The 17,627-nt window shown below is 40.0% G+C and overlaps 1 protein-coding gene across 7 annotated transcripts in view; it reads left to right on the top strand.

Moving 5' to 3' along the window:
- The window catches only part of LOC6529088 (tyrosine-protein kinase Src42A), a 36,260-nt gene that overhangs the window by 17,900 nt on the left and 733 nt on the right, over positions 1 to 17,627 (top strand). For 2 of the 7 annotated variants that reach the window (XM_039371802.2, XM_039371803.2), the window contains exons 3-10: positions 15,299 to 15,420; positions 15,503 to 15,587; positions 15,648 to 15,726; positions 16,021 to 16,047; positions 16,667 to 16,835; positions 16,899 to 17,057; positions 17,202 to 17,379; positions 17,441 to 17,607. In XM_039371802.2, coding sequence (XP_039227736.1) covers positions 15,299 to 15,420; positions 15,503 to 15,587; positions 15,648 to 15,726; positions 16,021 to 16,047; positions 16,667 to 16,835; positions 16,899 to 17,057; positions 17,202 to 17,379; positions 17,441 to 17,607 — 986 coding nt within the window. Of the gene's footprint in view, positions 1 to 4,658; positions 8,271 to 15,298; positions 15,421 to 15,502; positions 15,588 to 15,647; positions 15,727 to 16,020; positions 16,048 to 16,666; positions 16,836 to 16,898; positions 17,058 to 17,201; positions 17,380 to 17,440; positions 17,608 to 17,627 lie in introns of all 7 variants that reach the window. The other 5 variants (XM_039371801.2, XM_039371800.2, XM_015198706.3 and 2 more) reach the window with 5 other exon arrangements.

The following is a 17,627-nucleotide window of genomic DNA, read 5'->3' as shown; positions in this document are numbered from 1 at the left end:
GTAATTTAAACAATTTTTCAAGGATCTTGTAAGTCATATCGTCGCTGAAATTGTGGATTGTGTAAATGACGCTAGTCTGAAATTAACAAATCAAATATGTCCATACTTCAGAGGATTTTTTATCCGTCGATGAACTGAAATCTTTTCGAAATTCGAAAATTAACCCTGTCAGGCTCCGAAAAATAAAGTTAGGAATTTGCACAACAAATTTCGTTGTAATTGCAGTCAAAATCTTTAGTGTTTATAGAACAATTTACTATGCTCCTTACAATTATGAAAAACGTGGTTTCGAGAAAATGGCGGTTAAAGTTTGCGATCATGGAAAGACTGGCTTGGCGCAGGTTACATTCGTAAGGAATACCTTCCACAATTTCGAGAATTAGTTTTTGTAACGTTAAAATTAAATTCTGAAGCAATAATATACCTATCGATGAAAAATATATTTTATTTTAAGTGTCTAAATGTAGTCTCGCCCTAAGCTGGGACTCAGGCTTGGAATTATCGAATTTTAGGGCATTCTTTTATATCACTTTTCAGTCTTTTCTTGGTTCACTGTGCAGTGGTCGTAACTTTCTTGTGCCCTGAGTCATGCCTGTCAGTCGGAGTCGCTTAACAACAGCAGTGGTAGCAGAAAAAAGATAAAGATACAGATACAAAATGATCAGTTGAAAAACACATGAAAATTGCTTTCAATGGTGTTGAGCGTGGGGCTCCAGATGAGCTTAAGAGAAGCAAAAAGCTCATTGTTTATGCTAGCTGACTTCGTGGTCCGCTCTTTGTCAATGGCAGTGCAAGCTGTATTCTCTGATTGCGTTCCCTGAGTTTTAAAGCCTCTATTCCTCTTTCCAGTTAATTGGTACGCTCTTTAGATCATGCCATTAATTGTGAACTATGCTCTTGGCATTATTTTTCAAAAAAAATTTGATAGACACACAATCGATACATTGTTTTCAGTTTGCACCGCTCTTTTTTTAAATACGTTAATTAAAAAAGTATATATTTTAGAGTCGCTTCTTGGGGAAATGAAGATAGTTTATTTTAAGCCCATGTAATATTTATTTAGAGTGATGCCTGAGGTTTTTTTTATTAAATGAAGTACACGCACGACACGGATATATACATATGTCAAATTCCATGAGTGGAAGGAAATGAAGGTTACGAAATTAAGACTCATCACCATTGTTCAATGACCTAAATCACGGTCATAGCCAAACTTTTTTTTACCATTTGTTTTGTTGGTTGTCGGCCAATGGCTATGTTTTTACTGGCCAAATAGATTTATTTTCATTTGCACATTAATGGGCAGCAAATCTAATATATTTGGATTGCATTTTTTGGATGTTCAGAGAATGTACTCGGAATCGTACCACTTCCTTATTCTTAACGCTCTTTTGCAATGATTAAGTTTACATTGGCTAAGCAACAAATGCTCGCTGACAGATTTGGCTGCAAACCATCACATCGAATAGCAACAGAAAGAGCTTGTTCGATTTTCGAGGTTTACTAGTTTTGGATTGGCGCACTAGAAGGAAATACCAAAAAAGCAGGCAAACATAAAAAGACGTTAAACCGGTTCAATTTGGGTCGTAGTACCTTTGAGTGCAATAGTTACCTGTCAGTAACTCTAACAACAAAGTCTTCGCCAATCGCACTCCATTTCCCTCGCTTGACAGCTCATTATACTCGTTATTATGTTTGGCTTGTTCAGTTTTCTTGGCACGCGTTGCCATCCGAAAAACTCCCACACAAGCAACCAAAAACACACCGAGCGATGTTTTGTAATGGCCATTTTTTTGAATTGGTTACCATAGGTCAGTCAACAAGTTCGGTGTGAGTTGAGCTTTTATTCAGGGATACTCTTATTTTTAAATCTCGTTTAGTAAAGCATACATACAATTTAGATTTTTTTTACTGCATGTACATAAAAGGTACAGTAGACAAAAGAGTTTTGTACAACTTTTTTTTTACACAAGTCAGACTGCCATTTGGCAAAAAACAGGTGAATGCTATAACAAAAGTATAACAAAAGCAAATAATAGCGTTAGAACCGAATCCCACCGATTCCCATATTTGCCCGGAGCGCCACCTAGATGTACTTACATTTATTGACGACAGAGAGTCGTCGTCATTAACCGACATTCTCTAAATGTTGACAGAAAAATAATTAAATTTATAAATTTGTGGGAGTACTTTTCAACGAATTTAGTCTCCCCCGTTTTCTTTTCGAGTACAGGAATAAACAAAAAACAAAAACAGAGGGAGAGTTATAGTCGTGTCTATAGTCGAGTCCCCCTACTATCAGATACCCGTTACTCAGCTAAGTGCAATCCAGAAATTTGAACTTATTTGGTACAGCGATAAAATACAGAGACAAGTGGGAGTGGCAACATGGGCAAACACACTTGCATCTTCGTCTTAGGAAGTTTCAGCCTTAACTTCGGATATTTATCCTGATCAAGAATCAGGAAACCCTTTCTTCTACCTGTTATATACTTTCATAGAATCTAGTATACCCTTTTACTCTACGAGTAACGGGTATAAAAATAAGATCTTGGTACACGACAATATTAGTCCTTGGCGGGCGACTCATGACAAAAAAAGATATAACAGACTACTTATAGTATAGTATATCTATATATATATAATATGCACTATACATGCAGCAGAACTTGCAAAAGCCTTTCGAAAATCAAGACGGGTTCAACTGGTTTAATACGACGTCGATGTTATTATGTTTATTGTTGTTTAATGTTAAATCAGCTGTTTTTTTATAATATTATTTAGATATTGTTGATATCAGATATATATCACACTTGACTGTTTAGTTTACGTATATTGTTGTTTAATGTTAAATCAGCTGTTTTTTTATAATATTATTTAGATATTGTTGATATCAGATATATATCACACTTGACTGTTTAGTTTACGTATTTGGATTCAAGAAGTTTGAGTATAAAAATGACGGAGTTATCGTTTGTTAGTTGAGTCGACTGACAGCCTCACGTTACTCTGTAAGCAAATTTAAAATAGAAAGTATTAATATCCACGAAATTGTAAAGTTATCTTAACACATCCGTTGTCATCAGCAAAATCCCTTTAAAACTTATTTTACTTATTAAAAGGAAAATAACTTAAGAGTTGGACATTTAGTAGATATCAACGAAATCTGCGTCGCTTATAGTTTCTGAGGCCTTGACATTTATTTGAAGACAAAGGACATTTTATTTCTTTAAAAGTGTAATTTTAATTAATCAGGAAAAAATTGAAAAACATACAAGTTTGCACAGTAAAGCCTTGTATAGTTACGTTGATTATCAATATATATACTGAATATATATATTTATTTCGTGGATACTGAAATTTATTAAACACTGCGTTACAAACTGTTGAAAAAATTATATTAAAATCTGCAAGGATATAAATAATGAATTTAATTGTATACTTCTATATCCATTAAATTTTCTGAAGTTTCCTTATACAGGTGCTTAGGAAAAAGCCCGATGTTTGCTCATGCTGCAGTATGGCGATGATATACCTAAAATTCAGAACAAGCTCTTTTGCAAATGGCTAGATCGCAAATAATTTTTCTGCGCGATGTCCAGTTAATGAAGCACATTGGTTCGCATTGAAGGCTTAACCACTCAGTCTCAATACTTTATTTTGTCGGTTCGACATCAATCTGTTGCCTTCCTTTCGAACGTAACTCTGAACTGCTGCCTTAAAATGTGAGTCAACCTCATGGGGGATGTATACAATCTTTACTTTGTTGTGCATATAAATAAATAAAACTAAATAATCTGCTTAAAGACACCTTCAGACACTACTCAACCTTTTTTATTTTGCCGATCTCGCAAGACTTTCCAAGTGAGTAACCGCGTGAGCTGACGATCAGTTCCATCGCAGGCTATATAGTATATCAAAAGGAATGTTTTTTCCCTATTGGATATTCTATGTAAATCAATGGGATGCCCAAACTGGGTTGTTAGGACCGACAATATTCAGGCATTCTCCCGTAATCGTAACTTTATTTCCAATTCGATTTGGACCAACTTTTTCGATTTCGTTTTTAGGTGCTATGGTTTTCTCAAAATTTTAGCTATCGGAATGTTTCGTTTCTCATCGCTTCTTGCTGCTCAAACACCTGTTTTATTTTACTTGTCAAAATCAAACAACGTGAAAAAAGCCTATTATATTTGCAATTGCTTGTTTTGAAGCCAGGAAAAAGCAAAAATTGGAGGTATTGAGGAAATCTAGAATCTATGTTCGAAATTACTCTTTTACTGCACTTTGACCATTGAAGTACGATTTTGGGTGTGTTTATCACGTTTAGATCTTGCATTTTTCTTTTAAACATTTTATTAATTATACGTGATTGGCAATCCACTCTAATTCCACTGTGTTTCATCCTCTCAAAACAAAAAAAAAATCAAGATTATCTTCAGCCTAACAAATAACTTTCCTAACATTTAATTCATTGCTCTTATTTACATAAATGTTTTGGTCACCCAATATTCTTTTTTGTATATCAAAAGCTAAGCTATTTACTCCTAATATCGCAGATGTTCTAATTAGCAAAGCACAGAAACAGTAAAGAAATCCCAAGAAAGCAATCGAAATCTCTCAGGTTTCAAGTACTCAACCGATTTCTTTCCTCACAGCCGCTATACCCGTTAATTTGCTCAAGGAACCATCATGACGGCCATGCCCGTGGTGTGGTGCACTGATCCCAACTCGGTAAACAATAAGCCCACGGCCTTCGCCTTGCACGGAATCCAGCTGCAAGGGAACGTAACCAAAAAACAGGTCAATGCCCTCCGTGAGCTGGTAAATGCCGCCGCTGAGGGGCGCCTTATCTTACCCTCCGACGGCACTTTTACGCTGCTGGATACTGGGCTTAGCATTGAAAGCTCGATAGTAGAGCAGGAGTCAAAAACCTTGAATAGTCCTAGTGAACCTGGTACATTGGCTCAAACGAAGAGTTCCAAGAACACCTATATCCTGATGCCCGTCAGCAAGGCAGAGGGATCGAGGCAAGCAGGAGTTGTACACGAAGGCCTTGACTCATCAGTACAAGCGGCTGCAGCCGCCGCCGCCCAACTGGAGTTCTTGCTCGATCCCAAATACTCGTCCACCCCTGAAGCCAGCCCAGATGTTAAAATCAGTGTAGAACTGGCTGAGGGTGGGGCGGCAGAAGAAATTTTGTACGAATTTTTGTGCTGCGCCAAGTGCATAAACGAACAGCGGACCGGACTTACTTGCGCTGGACGTCGCCTACAGCGTTATTTAAGGACCTGTAGTAGTGGAAGTCGCAACGCCAGTGGCAAAAACCGCGACTTCGAGACTGTTAACGATCCAGCTACATGGCAGCTGCAACTCGATCCTGTCAGCAGCATTGCCAGTAAGTACGCCCGCCGACAGCAGAGACAGAGGCAGCATGGCACCGTTTCTATGGGTATCGCACGTAATCGCATCCAACGCCATCACAAATTACCCATGCACAGTGTTAAAATCTTTCATAATCGTAGCACTTACATGCCAGCAACTACAGTAACAGGAGCAATAGCTGGTGGGCCCTCAGACTGCCTTGTGAGCGGAGGCGGAGAGGTGTCATCAATTCCGCTGCCGATTCCAAGTGCGAGCTCGAATCCGTATTTCAAACCAACCCCAGCGAATAGACCTATCGTCCGCAGTGAAGCGTTTAGTTTGTTACCGACAACGGCTAGATCTACATCGTTGACACAACCAGCACTCGCGAAACCCGCTGTAACATTTCTGCCTCTCTACGCGGTTGTTAGTAAAAATCGTGAATTAGAAAGCAGTAAAAGGACTGAGGAGGTCCCAGGGACAGGTATGCTAGCCGTCGTGCTTGAGGAGCCAGCTTCACATCCTGTAGATGGTCGCGATCTGATCAGCTTCGACGACGACCAAGCGCAGGAGGGTGCTGAGGTGGCGGATGCAAGCCACCAGGCCGGAACGGCAGTGGACCTTCTGTGTGCCCCAAATGAAGAAAACACACTAATGGAGTCTCCGTCGGCCACTCCGGCAAAGCCATACATACCCGGAAGCAACAATTCCAGCCGCAAAACCAGCTTTGATTCTACCAGCACCCTCAGTTCCATGGACTCAGGTTTCATAGAAATGCAGATCAAATTGGATGCCTTGGCTGCAGCGGCAGCAGCAACACTTATAGGCGAATCAACAACACCTATAGGCGAAGCGGCAGCATCTTTAGACGAAACAGCAACATCGTCGGTACTCGGCGAGAAAATTGACGTACGGAACTACAAGGAATGTCTGACGCAGTCACGAAATCGCCGAAAATCTTACGAGGAATTTAAAGCAATGTTTACTGAACCCGCCGCGGAAGCATCCAAATTAGTTACCGTGCCACCGCCGTTGGTAGCACCAGCGGATGACGCAACATCAGCCAGCAGCAGTGTGATCCCACTTTCCTCCATTTCAGAACAAGAAAATATATGCAGGGGTGTAAGGGGCAAACCGGATTGCGCAAACGAGTTTGCCGCCAGCACAAATGAAATGGATACCGGCGACGGTAACAGCGATGGCGAAAAAAGCGCTGCTGCCAAAGTCGATTTTACAACAGAAAAAAGCGCAACAGCAAAAACTTTAGTAAGCAGCTCCACGACACAGGCAATGCGAAAGAATTCCGATTTTCTATCGCAGATTCTCGATCATCAATTTGCGGCCAAGGAGCGAGCCAAGGCGCACAAGCGTCGCACTTCATACGAAGAATTTAAGCGACTAGTTAACGAAATTGAGCCGCTGGAATGCCCGAACACCCAGCCACTCGTCTCAGCTGCGGTTACACCCTCAACCGCAAAAGCGTTGATAAAACGTCAAAACTGGCGGCAGCGTAAAAGCTTTACCAGCTTCTTTTTGCCGCACCTGCACTTGACTAAAGAACAAAAGACTGACAATGAGACCTGCGCTCGGGATCCGATAAAGCCTTCACAGGGGCAACAACTGGCGGTCTGTGGCAAGCTTCCGCTTCACAGAAGTAACACCAGCGACAACTCAAGTTCTGATTATATTCGCAATTTTAAAATCTACGACAAACTGGTCTACGGCACTATCTACGATATCATCCAGCACAAAAATGACATCTACCAAAAATACGACCAGTATATGACATATGGCACCATATATGAAATCCTACACCGCAAGACCTCGCAAAGCAGCGACCCGTGGCAACGTAAAAGCCTCAACTCAATTATTGAGGGAGGGCGATCCTCGGGCGACATCATCTATGACATCGTTCAGAGGCGGGAACGTGAGAAGCGCAACCTGGGTTTCCTGACTCCAGCCAGTGTATCCACGATCAATCCTCACAAATATGGAACGATTTATGATATCCTGCAGGGCGTGAAAACATATGCCAAAAGTAAATCGGACACCAAGACACCACTGTCCAAGCCAACGCGTTTCTTGGTCAGTCAGGTGGTAGATCCGGTCCAGATACCGCCCACGGATCTGTCGGAAAAGAATGTCAAGGAGCAAGGGGTACAAAAATCTAACAAGCCAAACAAAATGCGCCGTTTATCTAACATACTAAGCTACGGTCGTAATCCTAACGAGGATCAGCAGGAAACGATTGGAAAGGAGGAGACGAAACCAAAACGCAGTCAGGCCAAGCGACGGATCGGAGTCACGAACTTGTTGTTGCCTCTGGACTCTGAGGAGCTCTACACACGCATTATAGCTCAGCAGCGGGGACTCGAGAAGGAGCACAGTCAGGACTCAAAACCGAAGTGTGCCAGCGAGGAACAGATGTGCACTCGCAACGCGTTGACAAAGTCTAGCTCCCTAGATGCCATCTCACTTTCGGTAGCCATTTCGCCCGTGTCCTCGCCATCCCCTCCGCGTCCACGCCGTAGCCTTAAGCAACACCGCTGCCTCCAGCAACGCCAGCAAACGCCACTTGCCAAAAAGCACTCTCTGGACAATTGTCCCAAAATGGTGTCGCCGACTACAAGCCGCCAGCCGCTTCGACGCTGGTCTAACCAGACTCCTCTAAAGTGCACCTGCCACCCTGCAACCGAAGAACTTCCGCTGACCGCTATTGAGAAATCCCGCTCGCTCCCCACCGCCTGTTCCGCCTCCTGCTCTCATACGTGTGCACACTTAAGTATAATCGATCAAAGCACAGCTATAACTAAGTCCTACAGAAAAACATCATTGCCGACGGCCAACAAAGGCAAATCGCGTCGTCTTTCAGAATTTACGCGCGGTGAATTTTTAAATGAAAAATCGTAAGTTTAACTATGCGGCTACAGCCACATATCCCTTATTAATCTGATCCTGTCCCCTGATCGTAATAATCAAGTTTTGATTAGATCATCAGATTAGAACTGATATAAATATTCTTTGCGTACATTCCCATTTCATTCCGCCCATGCCAAAATTTTCCACCACAACAAAAATTCGTGAAACAAAGCCACTTCAAGGCCAAAACGTTTCAAATTGGTTCAAAGTTTGGTATTTGCATATCAATGCAAGCAGAAATAATGTCCAGTACACGTGCTTCACGAACCAAATTGTGCTAACTGAAGCACTTGCACAGGGCAATAGCAAAAGTGAAGTCAAATGTTCGGCACCGTCCTCATTGTATGATCCCGGCTCCTCCGCCCACCTGTCAACTTGGTCCATGGAGGGTATTCATTCAAAAATGTGTTGAACCATGTTTGTTCGTCGCTTAATAAAAGCCAAAACTGACACAACTTTCGACGTTTTATGAACTACTTTAGCCAAAAAAAAAACGGTAAATGCCCTCTCAAAAGTTTGGGTGTTCATTCGATAGCCAAATATAGCAGGTTAAACCGCTGGCGTAGGGACGTGCTCGAACGTTTCTCCACTCACATGCAATCACACATGTGGTTACAACACTCAAACAGAGTGACAAATAGACATACGTGAATGGCTAGGGGAGGTAAGCGAAGGACAAACACATCTGGCCATTCAGCCATAAAAACTTCATCCACACAAAAACCTAGGGTCCTATACATCCAAAATTCCCGTTCTGGCTGAAGTAAACTGCTCACCAGTGATTTTGGCTCGCCTTTGTTTAGGTTTTTTATAATAACAGCTATTTTAGCGTTCATACGATTTCAACGGCAAATCGTTTTTTTCCAATTGGCATTACTCACCTTTGTTGTTGATTGATTTTCCCCAGAACGAATACCAGTTGTCTGATATGGGCTATACAACTTATGAGCAGTCTAGTTAGGGACAGATTGCTAATCAAAACTATACTGTTATAGCAGCTGCACAATTCCTAAACTTTTAATTAGCTAAATTCCTAAAAAAAAGTAATAAGCTCTAGGTCTACAAAAACTAATTTAATTTTAATTTTCTTAAAATGCTGAATAGAATTTATAATTACTTCCTAAAAAAAAGTAACAAGCTCTAGGGCTTCAAAAACTAGACTTTTTTTCTTACTTTAATTCTAATTTTCTTAAAATGCGAAATTGAATTTATAATTACTTTAACTATCATCGCAGCCCTGCTATAGTCCAGTTTCCTGCCGGGTATGACGGCATTGCGTTTAGAAGATCTTCCCAAAGCAAGATTATTGGGTAGATTTTATTAGTTGAAAGCATTTTACCGATATACCAAATGCAAATTAGGCCTTTTTTTGGATTCTGATTTCTATAATGTATTTTATCTATGTTTAACGTGTAGATCTGGCCATGTCCGTCTGTCCGTCCGTATGAACGCTGAGATCTCAGGAACTACAAAAGCTAGAAAGTTAAGAATAAGCATACAGACTCCAGAGACATAGAAGCAGCGCAAGTTTTTCAATTCATGTTGCCACGCCCACTCTAACGCCCACAAAGCGCACAAAGCTGCCACGCCCACACTTTTGAATAATGTTTTGATATTATTTAATTTTTGTATTGGTCTTGTAAATTTCTATCGATTTGCAAAAAAACTTTGCCGCCAAAAACTGTCAGTGTTGAAGACTCTCCTTCGCACTTCCACTAGCTGAGTAACAGATATCAGATAAACGGGGAACTCGACTGTAGCGTTCTCTTCTTGTTTTCTTTTAAGGAATGTAAAATCATTTTTACTTCCACAAAATGTCCAAAACTGTAACACCCACAAATTATGAACCGTGTGACATGGTAGACACTCGTGGCAGTTAATATTTATTCAAGCAACACCTAACCATACATTGAAAATTGTTTGAATCACCCCGTTACGTACAAGTAATGAATTAACTATGATTTTTTGTCGTACTATGGTCAATGACGTTAAGAGTTGTGAGCAATAAATGGGTATACGATGGCTACAGTCTCGACTACGTTCTCTCTTGTTTTATATTATATAACCGAGAAATTGTTTACATATGAATGATAAAGTGCGACATCATAAAGCTATACTCCCATCAGCCCAACTAATGTGAGTCGTTTCAATAGCATTGCCACTCATTTGATTATCCACAGCACAACACAACAATTAGGTAAGAGTTATATACCACAAATTAAAAAACCATTAGAAGTACACCGCTGTCGGTGGTTGCTTGATAAAATGCAGTTTCGATGCAGTGAGTGACAAATGCCAAAACTAACTAAGCCCTTACATGATATTGTATCGTGTTTTGCCTAAACTGTATCCAGAACAACAGAAAATAGACTAGGTGTGTCTGGGAGCTTTATGTTCACTTCCGTTCTTTAAATACTTACCTGTATAATAACAACCGGAACTCACTTAATGCAACGTGTACCCATACGTTCTGGTTTGTCACATGCTTAGTGAAAAATCTCGAACGAACATTCAAATCGTGTGCGACTGTGGACGATAAAAGTTACATTCAATATGAATATATTTAAAACGACTGATTTCAATCAATTTTCCGCAGTACAACTCGAAAATTTGATAACCGTTCTCCGATTACTCTCGCGTGCTAAAAGCTTTCGTATATTAATAAAAAAAAAAAGCAGAAGCGTGACCGGAAATCAATCATTTCAACTTTTCCAACGCATTATTAAAAGGATTGGCAATGGCCGTCGTAGACGTTTCTGGAAAAACACTTATCGACTGTGGAACCCCCCTCGAAAGTCAAACCTACCATTACCAAATTATTTACCCATAAAAACCAAATCTACTGCTCCGGCCCAACCAAACGCCACCAGGCAAGAAAAGCCTTGCCATATTTATTTTTAGATGCACCGAACTGGTTGCGTTTCCAGATGCTAGTTGTCTGCATTGATTTGGAGTTTGCGCAGCAAGTGCTGCGTACCGAAGTCTGGCTCAATTAAATGAAATCCAGTCCAGCAGCTTGCATTTCACAGCCAAGAAGAAAAACTGCATTTGACCAGGCACATTGTTATTATTCGATCTATGCATTGCAGCTTGAGCTTATTTAACCATCATGTCCCGATTGGCTCCATCGTCAGCAATGAAATTGCATTGGAAATTCACTGCAATTGGCGCCGTCCAACAATTATGTGTGGCACCAATCGCTTAACATGGATTGGCTTGGCTTGGTTTGGTTTTAAAAATAGACACACGCCAGCAATTTGTGGTCCACAACTGTCAATTCCCTAGTGCGTATCCAAGGCTGCTATGCCGGAAATAAATTATTTTTTAAGCAATAGATAGGCAATCCTTTTATATTTGTGGTCAAACACACTGATAAAAAAAAAAAACTCTCTTTATATCTTCTGCTTAGAGACTAAACAATTTGGTTTTTATTTTTATTATTTAGATTCAAGAGGCGGCAATATTTATTACTATTAAATTGTTTGTTAATCAGCCGCTGTCGAACACGGCAAATGCAGTCATCAAATTTGGATATGTTTGTTGACAATATCAGGAGTATTCCGTCCTCAACTCGCCCTCATTTAAATGTATTGCGCCTAGAGCTTGTTGGTTATAAATAAAAATTGAGTTATAAAGCTTTCTGCAGATTTCCCTGCCGTTGTATTTACACCCGTTATTCGGTATAAAAACTATACTAGAATCGTTGAAAAGTATGTAGCAGTAAGAAGGAAGCTTTTCCGACCTTATGATGTATATACATTTTTAATCAATATCAATAACATAGTCGATCTGGCCATGTCCTTCTGTGGATATGCTTATAAAAAATGCATTGTTCAAAAAAAGATACTTATTAACTTAAGTTATTATTCAAACCAACCAAAATTACTTAAAATCATGTTTTCGGAATAGCTTTTGTACGAAGCATAGAAATTTTACAAATAAGGTGTCAACCGATTAGTTTTTACGCACCCTTTCGATTTGTGCATACCTCGTTATGACAACCAAAGCAGATTTTCACCTAGGGTGTTGTATCCGTACATGGATGATGTCCTCAGTGAAGATATTTTGGTCACAATTTAATATGTGAAATGTGTGACTGTGGTATTTAATTAAAAATTCTTTTGAGAGCCTGTAAAGTTTTTTCTTGATATAAGATATGTATTATTACATAATAATATTACATGAAAACTGCACGCGCACATTGATAATAATTTCATTATCTAGACGGAGAAATAATGGGATGTGGGAACCATTCAGCAAATATTGCGTTTCTGTGGTCGGCAGCCAATGGGTTTAAGGGGTTTAAGGGGGTTTAAGCTATGCAGGAAATAACAAGAAATACCCAAGAGCTTATAAGGGAGAGCAAATTAGCTAATGCCATTGTTACCCGATGAAGATGGAGCTCATGGGTATTTCCTATCACCTTCCACCCATATTCATGACGTTGATAATCGAACCGAAGACTTCCATGTCTCGTATACGGGTGACCTGTTTTAATGAAAATCACCGCAAGAAGTTACGAGTAAAGGGAGCAACCAAAAGCGAAAAAAAACGGTTGACCAGGCCAAACCGTTGTTTATTCCAATTAAGCTGACAAAGTTAGTGCCGGATTGGCGCGCATGCTTTGAATGTACTGCCACAAGATAATATGTTCAAGAGGCCCAGCAGAGGGCTTAAAATCAAAATCAAGTAAGCACCACGTTCGTCATGTGACTGACTATATATATATCCGACAATTTGGAATCTTTATTCTTGTAACTCACTGTGGGCCGGAGGCTTCTGGACTTGCACATAGTGGATCGATTCGCCAGTTAATCTAAATTTAACTTCAAAGTGCATGTGCCCAAGTGGAATTACTGTTACCGTCTAAAAGTAACCAAACTTGTTATGACAAAGATCGTACTGCATCTTACCATTGCTGTTCCATTGCCCATGGCCAAAATGCCTAAAGCCATATTGGGGCGTAGAAAAATTGTAGGAAAAAGCCCATATGCACATATTTTTAGACAAAAATTTAAATAAAAATGCGAAGCTGTGTTTAAAAATAGCTTCAAGTTGCTGTAAGACGAGCCACAGACCATAGCTCTTATGAAAGCTGCGCATCCACTTGGCTCGGACATTTAGTTTTCGCATGCCAAAGCTAAGGCGTGTTTGCTATGGTTTCTATACATTTGGCGTTTGCAGCCTGTATATATAGATATAAGTGAAACCGTGTTCTAGAACAAACGATGCAAATGTCCATGTTCACTGATCTGACTATATATATAAAAATTTACTGTGAATACCAAATCACATTCATACATATTGTATATACTCATATCTGTTTTCGCATACTTAAAAGGGCAACCTGTATTCGTTAGGACAAATAGTCGATTAAGGGAATTTTGTGATGTCTGTGCTCTGCATCCGACTGGATCGGCTTGCCAGCGGCATTAGCTGCTCCCAACCGTTTTGGCAGGATCCCATTCCCATCGACATCTTGTCTTGTCAGTAATTAAATTGTGTTGCACATTTATAAAAGTATTGCATGCACTTAAATGGTCAAAGCACATCGAGCACAGTCAACCAGACCAGATGAGTCTCTATTAAAACCCTCAAACGGCTTTTTGCTGTTAAGCACTGTCGCATACCATTTATTGACAACTAGTAAACACTCATTGGCTTAATAGATACTTGATGATGACTCCTCGTCATCCCACTTGCGTCTCACAATGATCTATCAATCAAAACGTATGCAAACATACCCTTAATTCAGGGGCCTTCACGATCGAGGCAGTGTGTTGTCATATTGTGAGACAACTACGTTCCTTGAGATCCTAACATAAAATTAAAATTGTACGTTCATTCCAGGACTTTGACTTCGACGATGAAGTTCTGTTAAGAATACCCTTAAATCGGTTTGCACAATCTCCCTTCAAATCCCTTCCCTTTCCCTTCAAATTGGTTACGCAGATTTAACAACTCTTTAGACATCATCCGTTATCTCCAGTTCGTCACAAAATACCGGTCACACTCATCTTTTAATTGGCCACCTCCAGTCGCAGCAACGATACTCGTAAAGTAAAAGTGTATACTAAATTCGATAAAAATTATGTAACAGATAAAATGATGCCTTTCTGACCCTATAAAGTTTATTTATTCTTCGAGATCTCAGGAACTATAAAAGCTAGAAAGATGAGAAAGATTTGTGGGCGTTAGAGTGGGCGTGGCAAAAAGTTTTTTGGTAAATAGATGGAAAATTACAAGACTAATACAAAAATGAAAAAATTTCAAAACATTTTTTAAAAGTGTGGGCGTAGCAGTTTTGGGCGGTTTGTGGGCGTTAGAGTGGGCGTGGCAACATGAATCGACAAACTTGCGCTGCTTCTATGTCCCTGAAGTCTGTATGCTTATTCTCAACTTTCTAGCTTTTGTAGTTACTGAGATCTCGACGTTCATACGGACGGACAGACGGACACCCGGACGGACAGACGGACATGGCCAGATCGACTCGGCTATTGATCCTGATTAAGAATATATATACTTTATATGGTCGGAAACGCTTCCTTCTGCCTGTTACATACTTTTCAACGAATCTAGTATACCCCTTTACTCTACTAGGGGAACTCTATTATATCATTCTCCCTTGTGGTAGATTAGAATTGAAAATCATTTATTATATATCATAATATCATTTATATTCTTCTTGCTATATTTAAATGTGCATTCATGCTTTTTATGGTTTCTTATAATAAACAATAAAATACTTTCTAATTGTATAGTTCTTTTTCATAATTGTGATATTGTTCGAGCTCTGAGATCTAGTCTGCTCAATTACTCGACGGGTGTAAAAATGAGCAACACTTATTAAATAATACACAATTCGTAATTTATGTATATGTAGACCTCCCACGCGACCTCCTAATCGAACCCTTGTGGCGATTTATGATTAATAAAAACCAATGTTTTTTGTCCTATATTACACTTGCTGGCATTCTAATATTTTCCTTCTCCCGGGTTTTCGCTTTATTTGCAGTTGGTACTTCCGCAAAATTAAACGCATTGAGGCTGAGAAAAAACTTCTACTGCCAGAGAATGAGCACGGTGCATTTTTAATTCGAGATTCCGAAAGCCGTCACAATGACTACTCGCTATCAGGTGCGTGCCCAACAAAAACATTATATTAGCATTAATGTGCGTAACAATACATAAAATTAATATTGGATTATTGTTTTTGCAGTACGCGATGGAGATACGGTTAAGCATTATCGCATCAGACAATTGGACGAAGGCGGCTTTTTCATTGCCAGACGCACGACATTCAGGTGAGTTTATTAGGCTTCCGGTTCTAGAACCTTAGTAACACTATATCCACCCGAAAACAGAACCCTTCAGGAGCTGGTGGAACACTATTCGAAGGACTCGGATGGCCTGTGCGTCAACCTCTGCAAGCCGTGTGTCCAGGTAAGCCAACAGGGAAATGTTAGTTTGGAAGCCATTGTTTGCTTTGATTTAATCGCGCATTATACATCCGACTTGCCGCCAAATGTTTGGATGCGGGAGATGACAACATTTGCATTTGACATTGTTATGCCTTAGTTTATTCATTTCGACATGCCCAACACGTGTATACTAAAAACTGTTTTAAATTTCCTTGTATTTCTTTCATTTTTCTTTAATTAACAATAAATTATGTGTATAAACTAATAACCATACAAAACGATAACTAATCGTTTTGAACATAATCAAAACAAAAAGACAAATTCTTTTTCGGGTGTCTTTGAGGTAGGATTTCTATCTAAGACGTTAAGATGTGCGATTGTTTTTTACCCACCAACACAATAATACTAAAACCAAGAGTTATTCTATCACTGCCAAACAATACCCTCACAACAAATAAATTAACCTTTTATGTTCTTTCACAGTACAATCGATTTAATGCCGAGTTTAGGTTACCCACAAGTGTACTCAGTCAGATTTCAAATTTTAGTCATTACCACCATCCCTGTCACAACATTATTTGTCACTCACGAGTACTAAAATTGACAATATATTATATATCAAGCCGCAATTTTGGGACATAAAGGCATGTGTTTGTTTGCCCTTCTTAAATGTTTTTTAATGACTAGCTAAATGAGATTTATACTGATGAAATCTGATTTAATCTTTTGAACTCTGACTGTTTCGCACATAAACCTGAATTAAGGCCTTGCAATCTATTCACATCCGTCCCAGCTAATAAAGTCCATACTTTTATTTTTTAAATAAGGCCTAAATGTACGCTACACGATCATTCCTAAATTGGCACAACCATTTCTCCAAAACTGTGCAGTACTACGCCTAAAATTGTGCAAAGCAATTACTTACCGTTTTTTTCGTTCACGATGTAACCATCGTCACGCAGATCGAGAAGCCTGTCACGGAGGGACTTTCGCACCGCACTCGCGATCAGTGGGAGATCGACAGAACATCTTTGAAATTCGTGCGCAAACTGGGCTCCGGACAGTTTGGCGATGTCTGGGAGGGACTGTGGAACAACACAACACCTGTGGCTATTAAAACTCTTAAATCTGGTAAGTCTGCAGTTAAGATAAGGTCTGAACATCGGTCCAAATATTTTTTGCTTCGGATTTCAGGCACAATGGACCCCAAGGATTTCTTAGCGGAAGCCCAGATCATGAAGAAATTGCGCCACACAAAGCTTATACAGTTGTACGCGGTCTGCACTGTAGAGGAGCCCATCTATATTATCACCGAGTTAATGAAGCACGGTTCACTGCTGGAATATCTCCAAGGTATGCCTCTAGAAAGGAAACCAGCGAAAAATTAGACGCTTGCATAAAAACCAACTGAACCAAACCTTTTTTCATGCCACGCAACGTTAACCAACAAACCGCTTATCATGGCAATTGCTTATTTTTCTTTTTAATATCTTTTAGCCATTGCAGGCAAGGGTCGTAGCCTCAAAATGCAAACTCTGATTGATATGGCAGCGCAAATAGCCGCTGGCATGGCTTACTTGGAGTCCCAGAATTATATCCACAGAGATTTAGCGGCGCGCAATGTACTGGTAGGCGATGGAAACATCGTTAAAATCGCTGACTTTGGTTTGGCTAGGTAAAGACAAAGCTTAATAAAGCCATAACTACCGCCAATAACATGATTCTTCGCTGTGCAGGCTCATCAAGGAGGACGAGTACGAGGCGCGGGTAGGCGCCAGATTTCCCATAAAATGGACCGCTCCAGAGGCTGCTAACTACAGCAAATTCTCAATCAAATCAGATGTTTGGAGCTTTGGCATTCTACTCACAGAACTGGTCACTTATGGACGAATACCATATCCAGGTGAGTCACGCCATTAACTA

This window comes from Drosophila yakuba, chromosome 2L, assembly GCF_016746365.2.
Source record: "Drosophila yakuba strain Tai18E2 chromosome 2L, Prin_Dyak_Tai18E2_2.1, whole genome shotgun sequence".
Classification (NCBI taxonomy): domain Eukaryota; kingdom Metazoa; phylum Arthropoda; class Insecta; order Diptera; family Drosophilidae; genus Drosophila; species Drosophila yakuba.
Note: the sequence above shows the minus strand (reverse complement) of the source record. Positions and strands in the feature narration are given on the sequence as shown.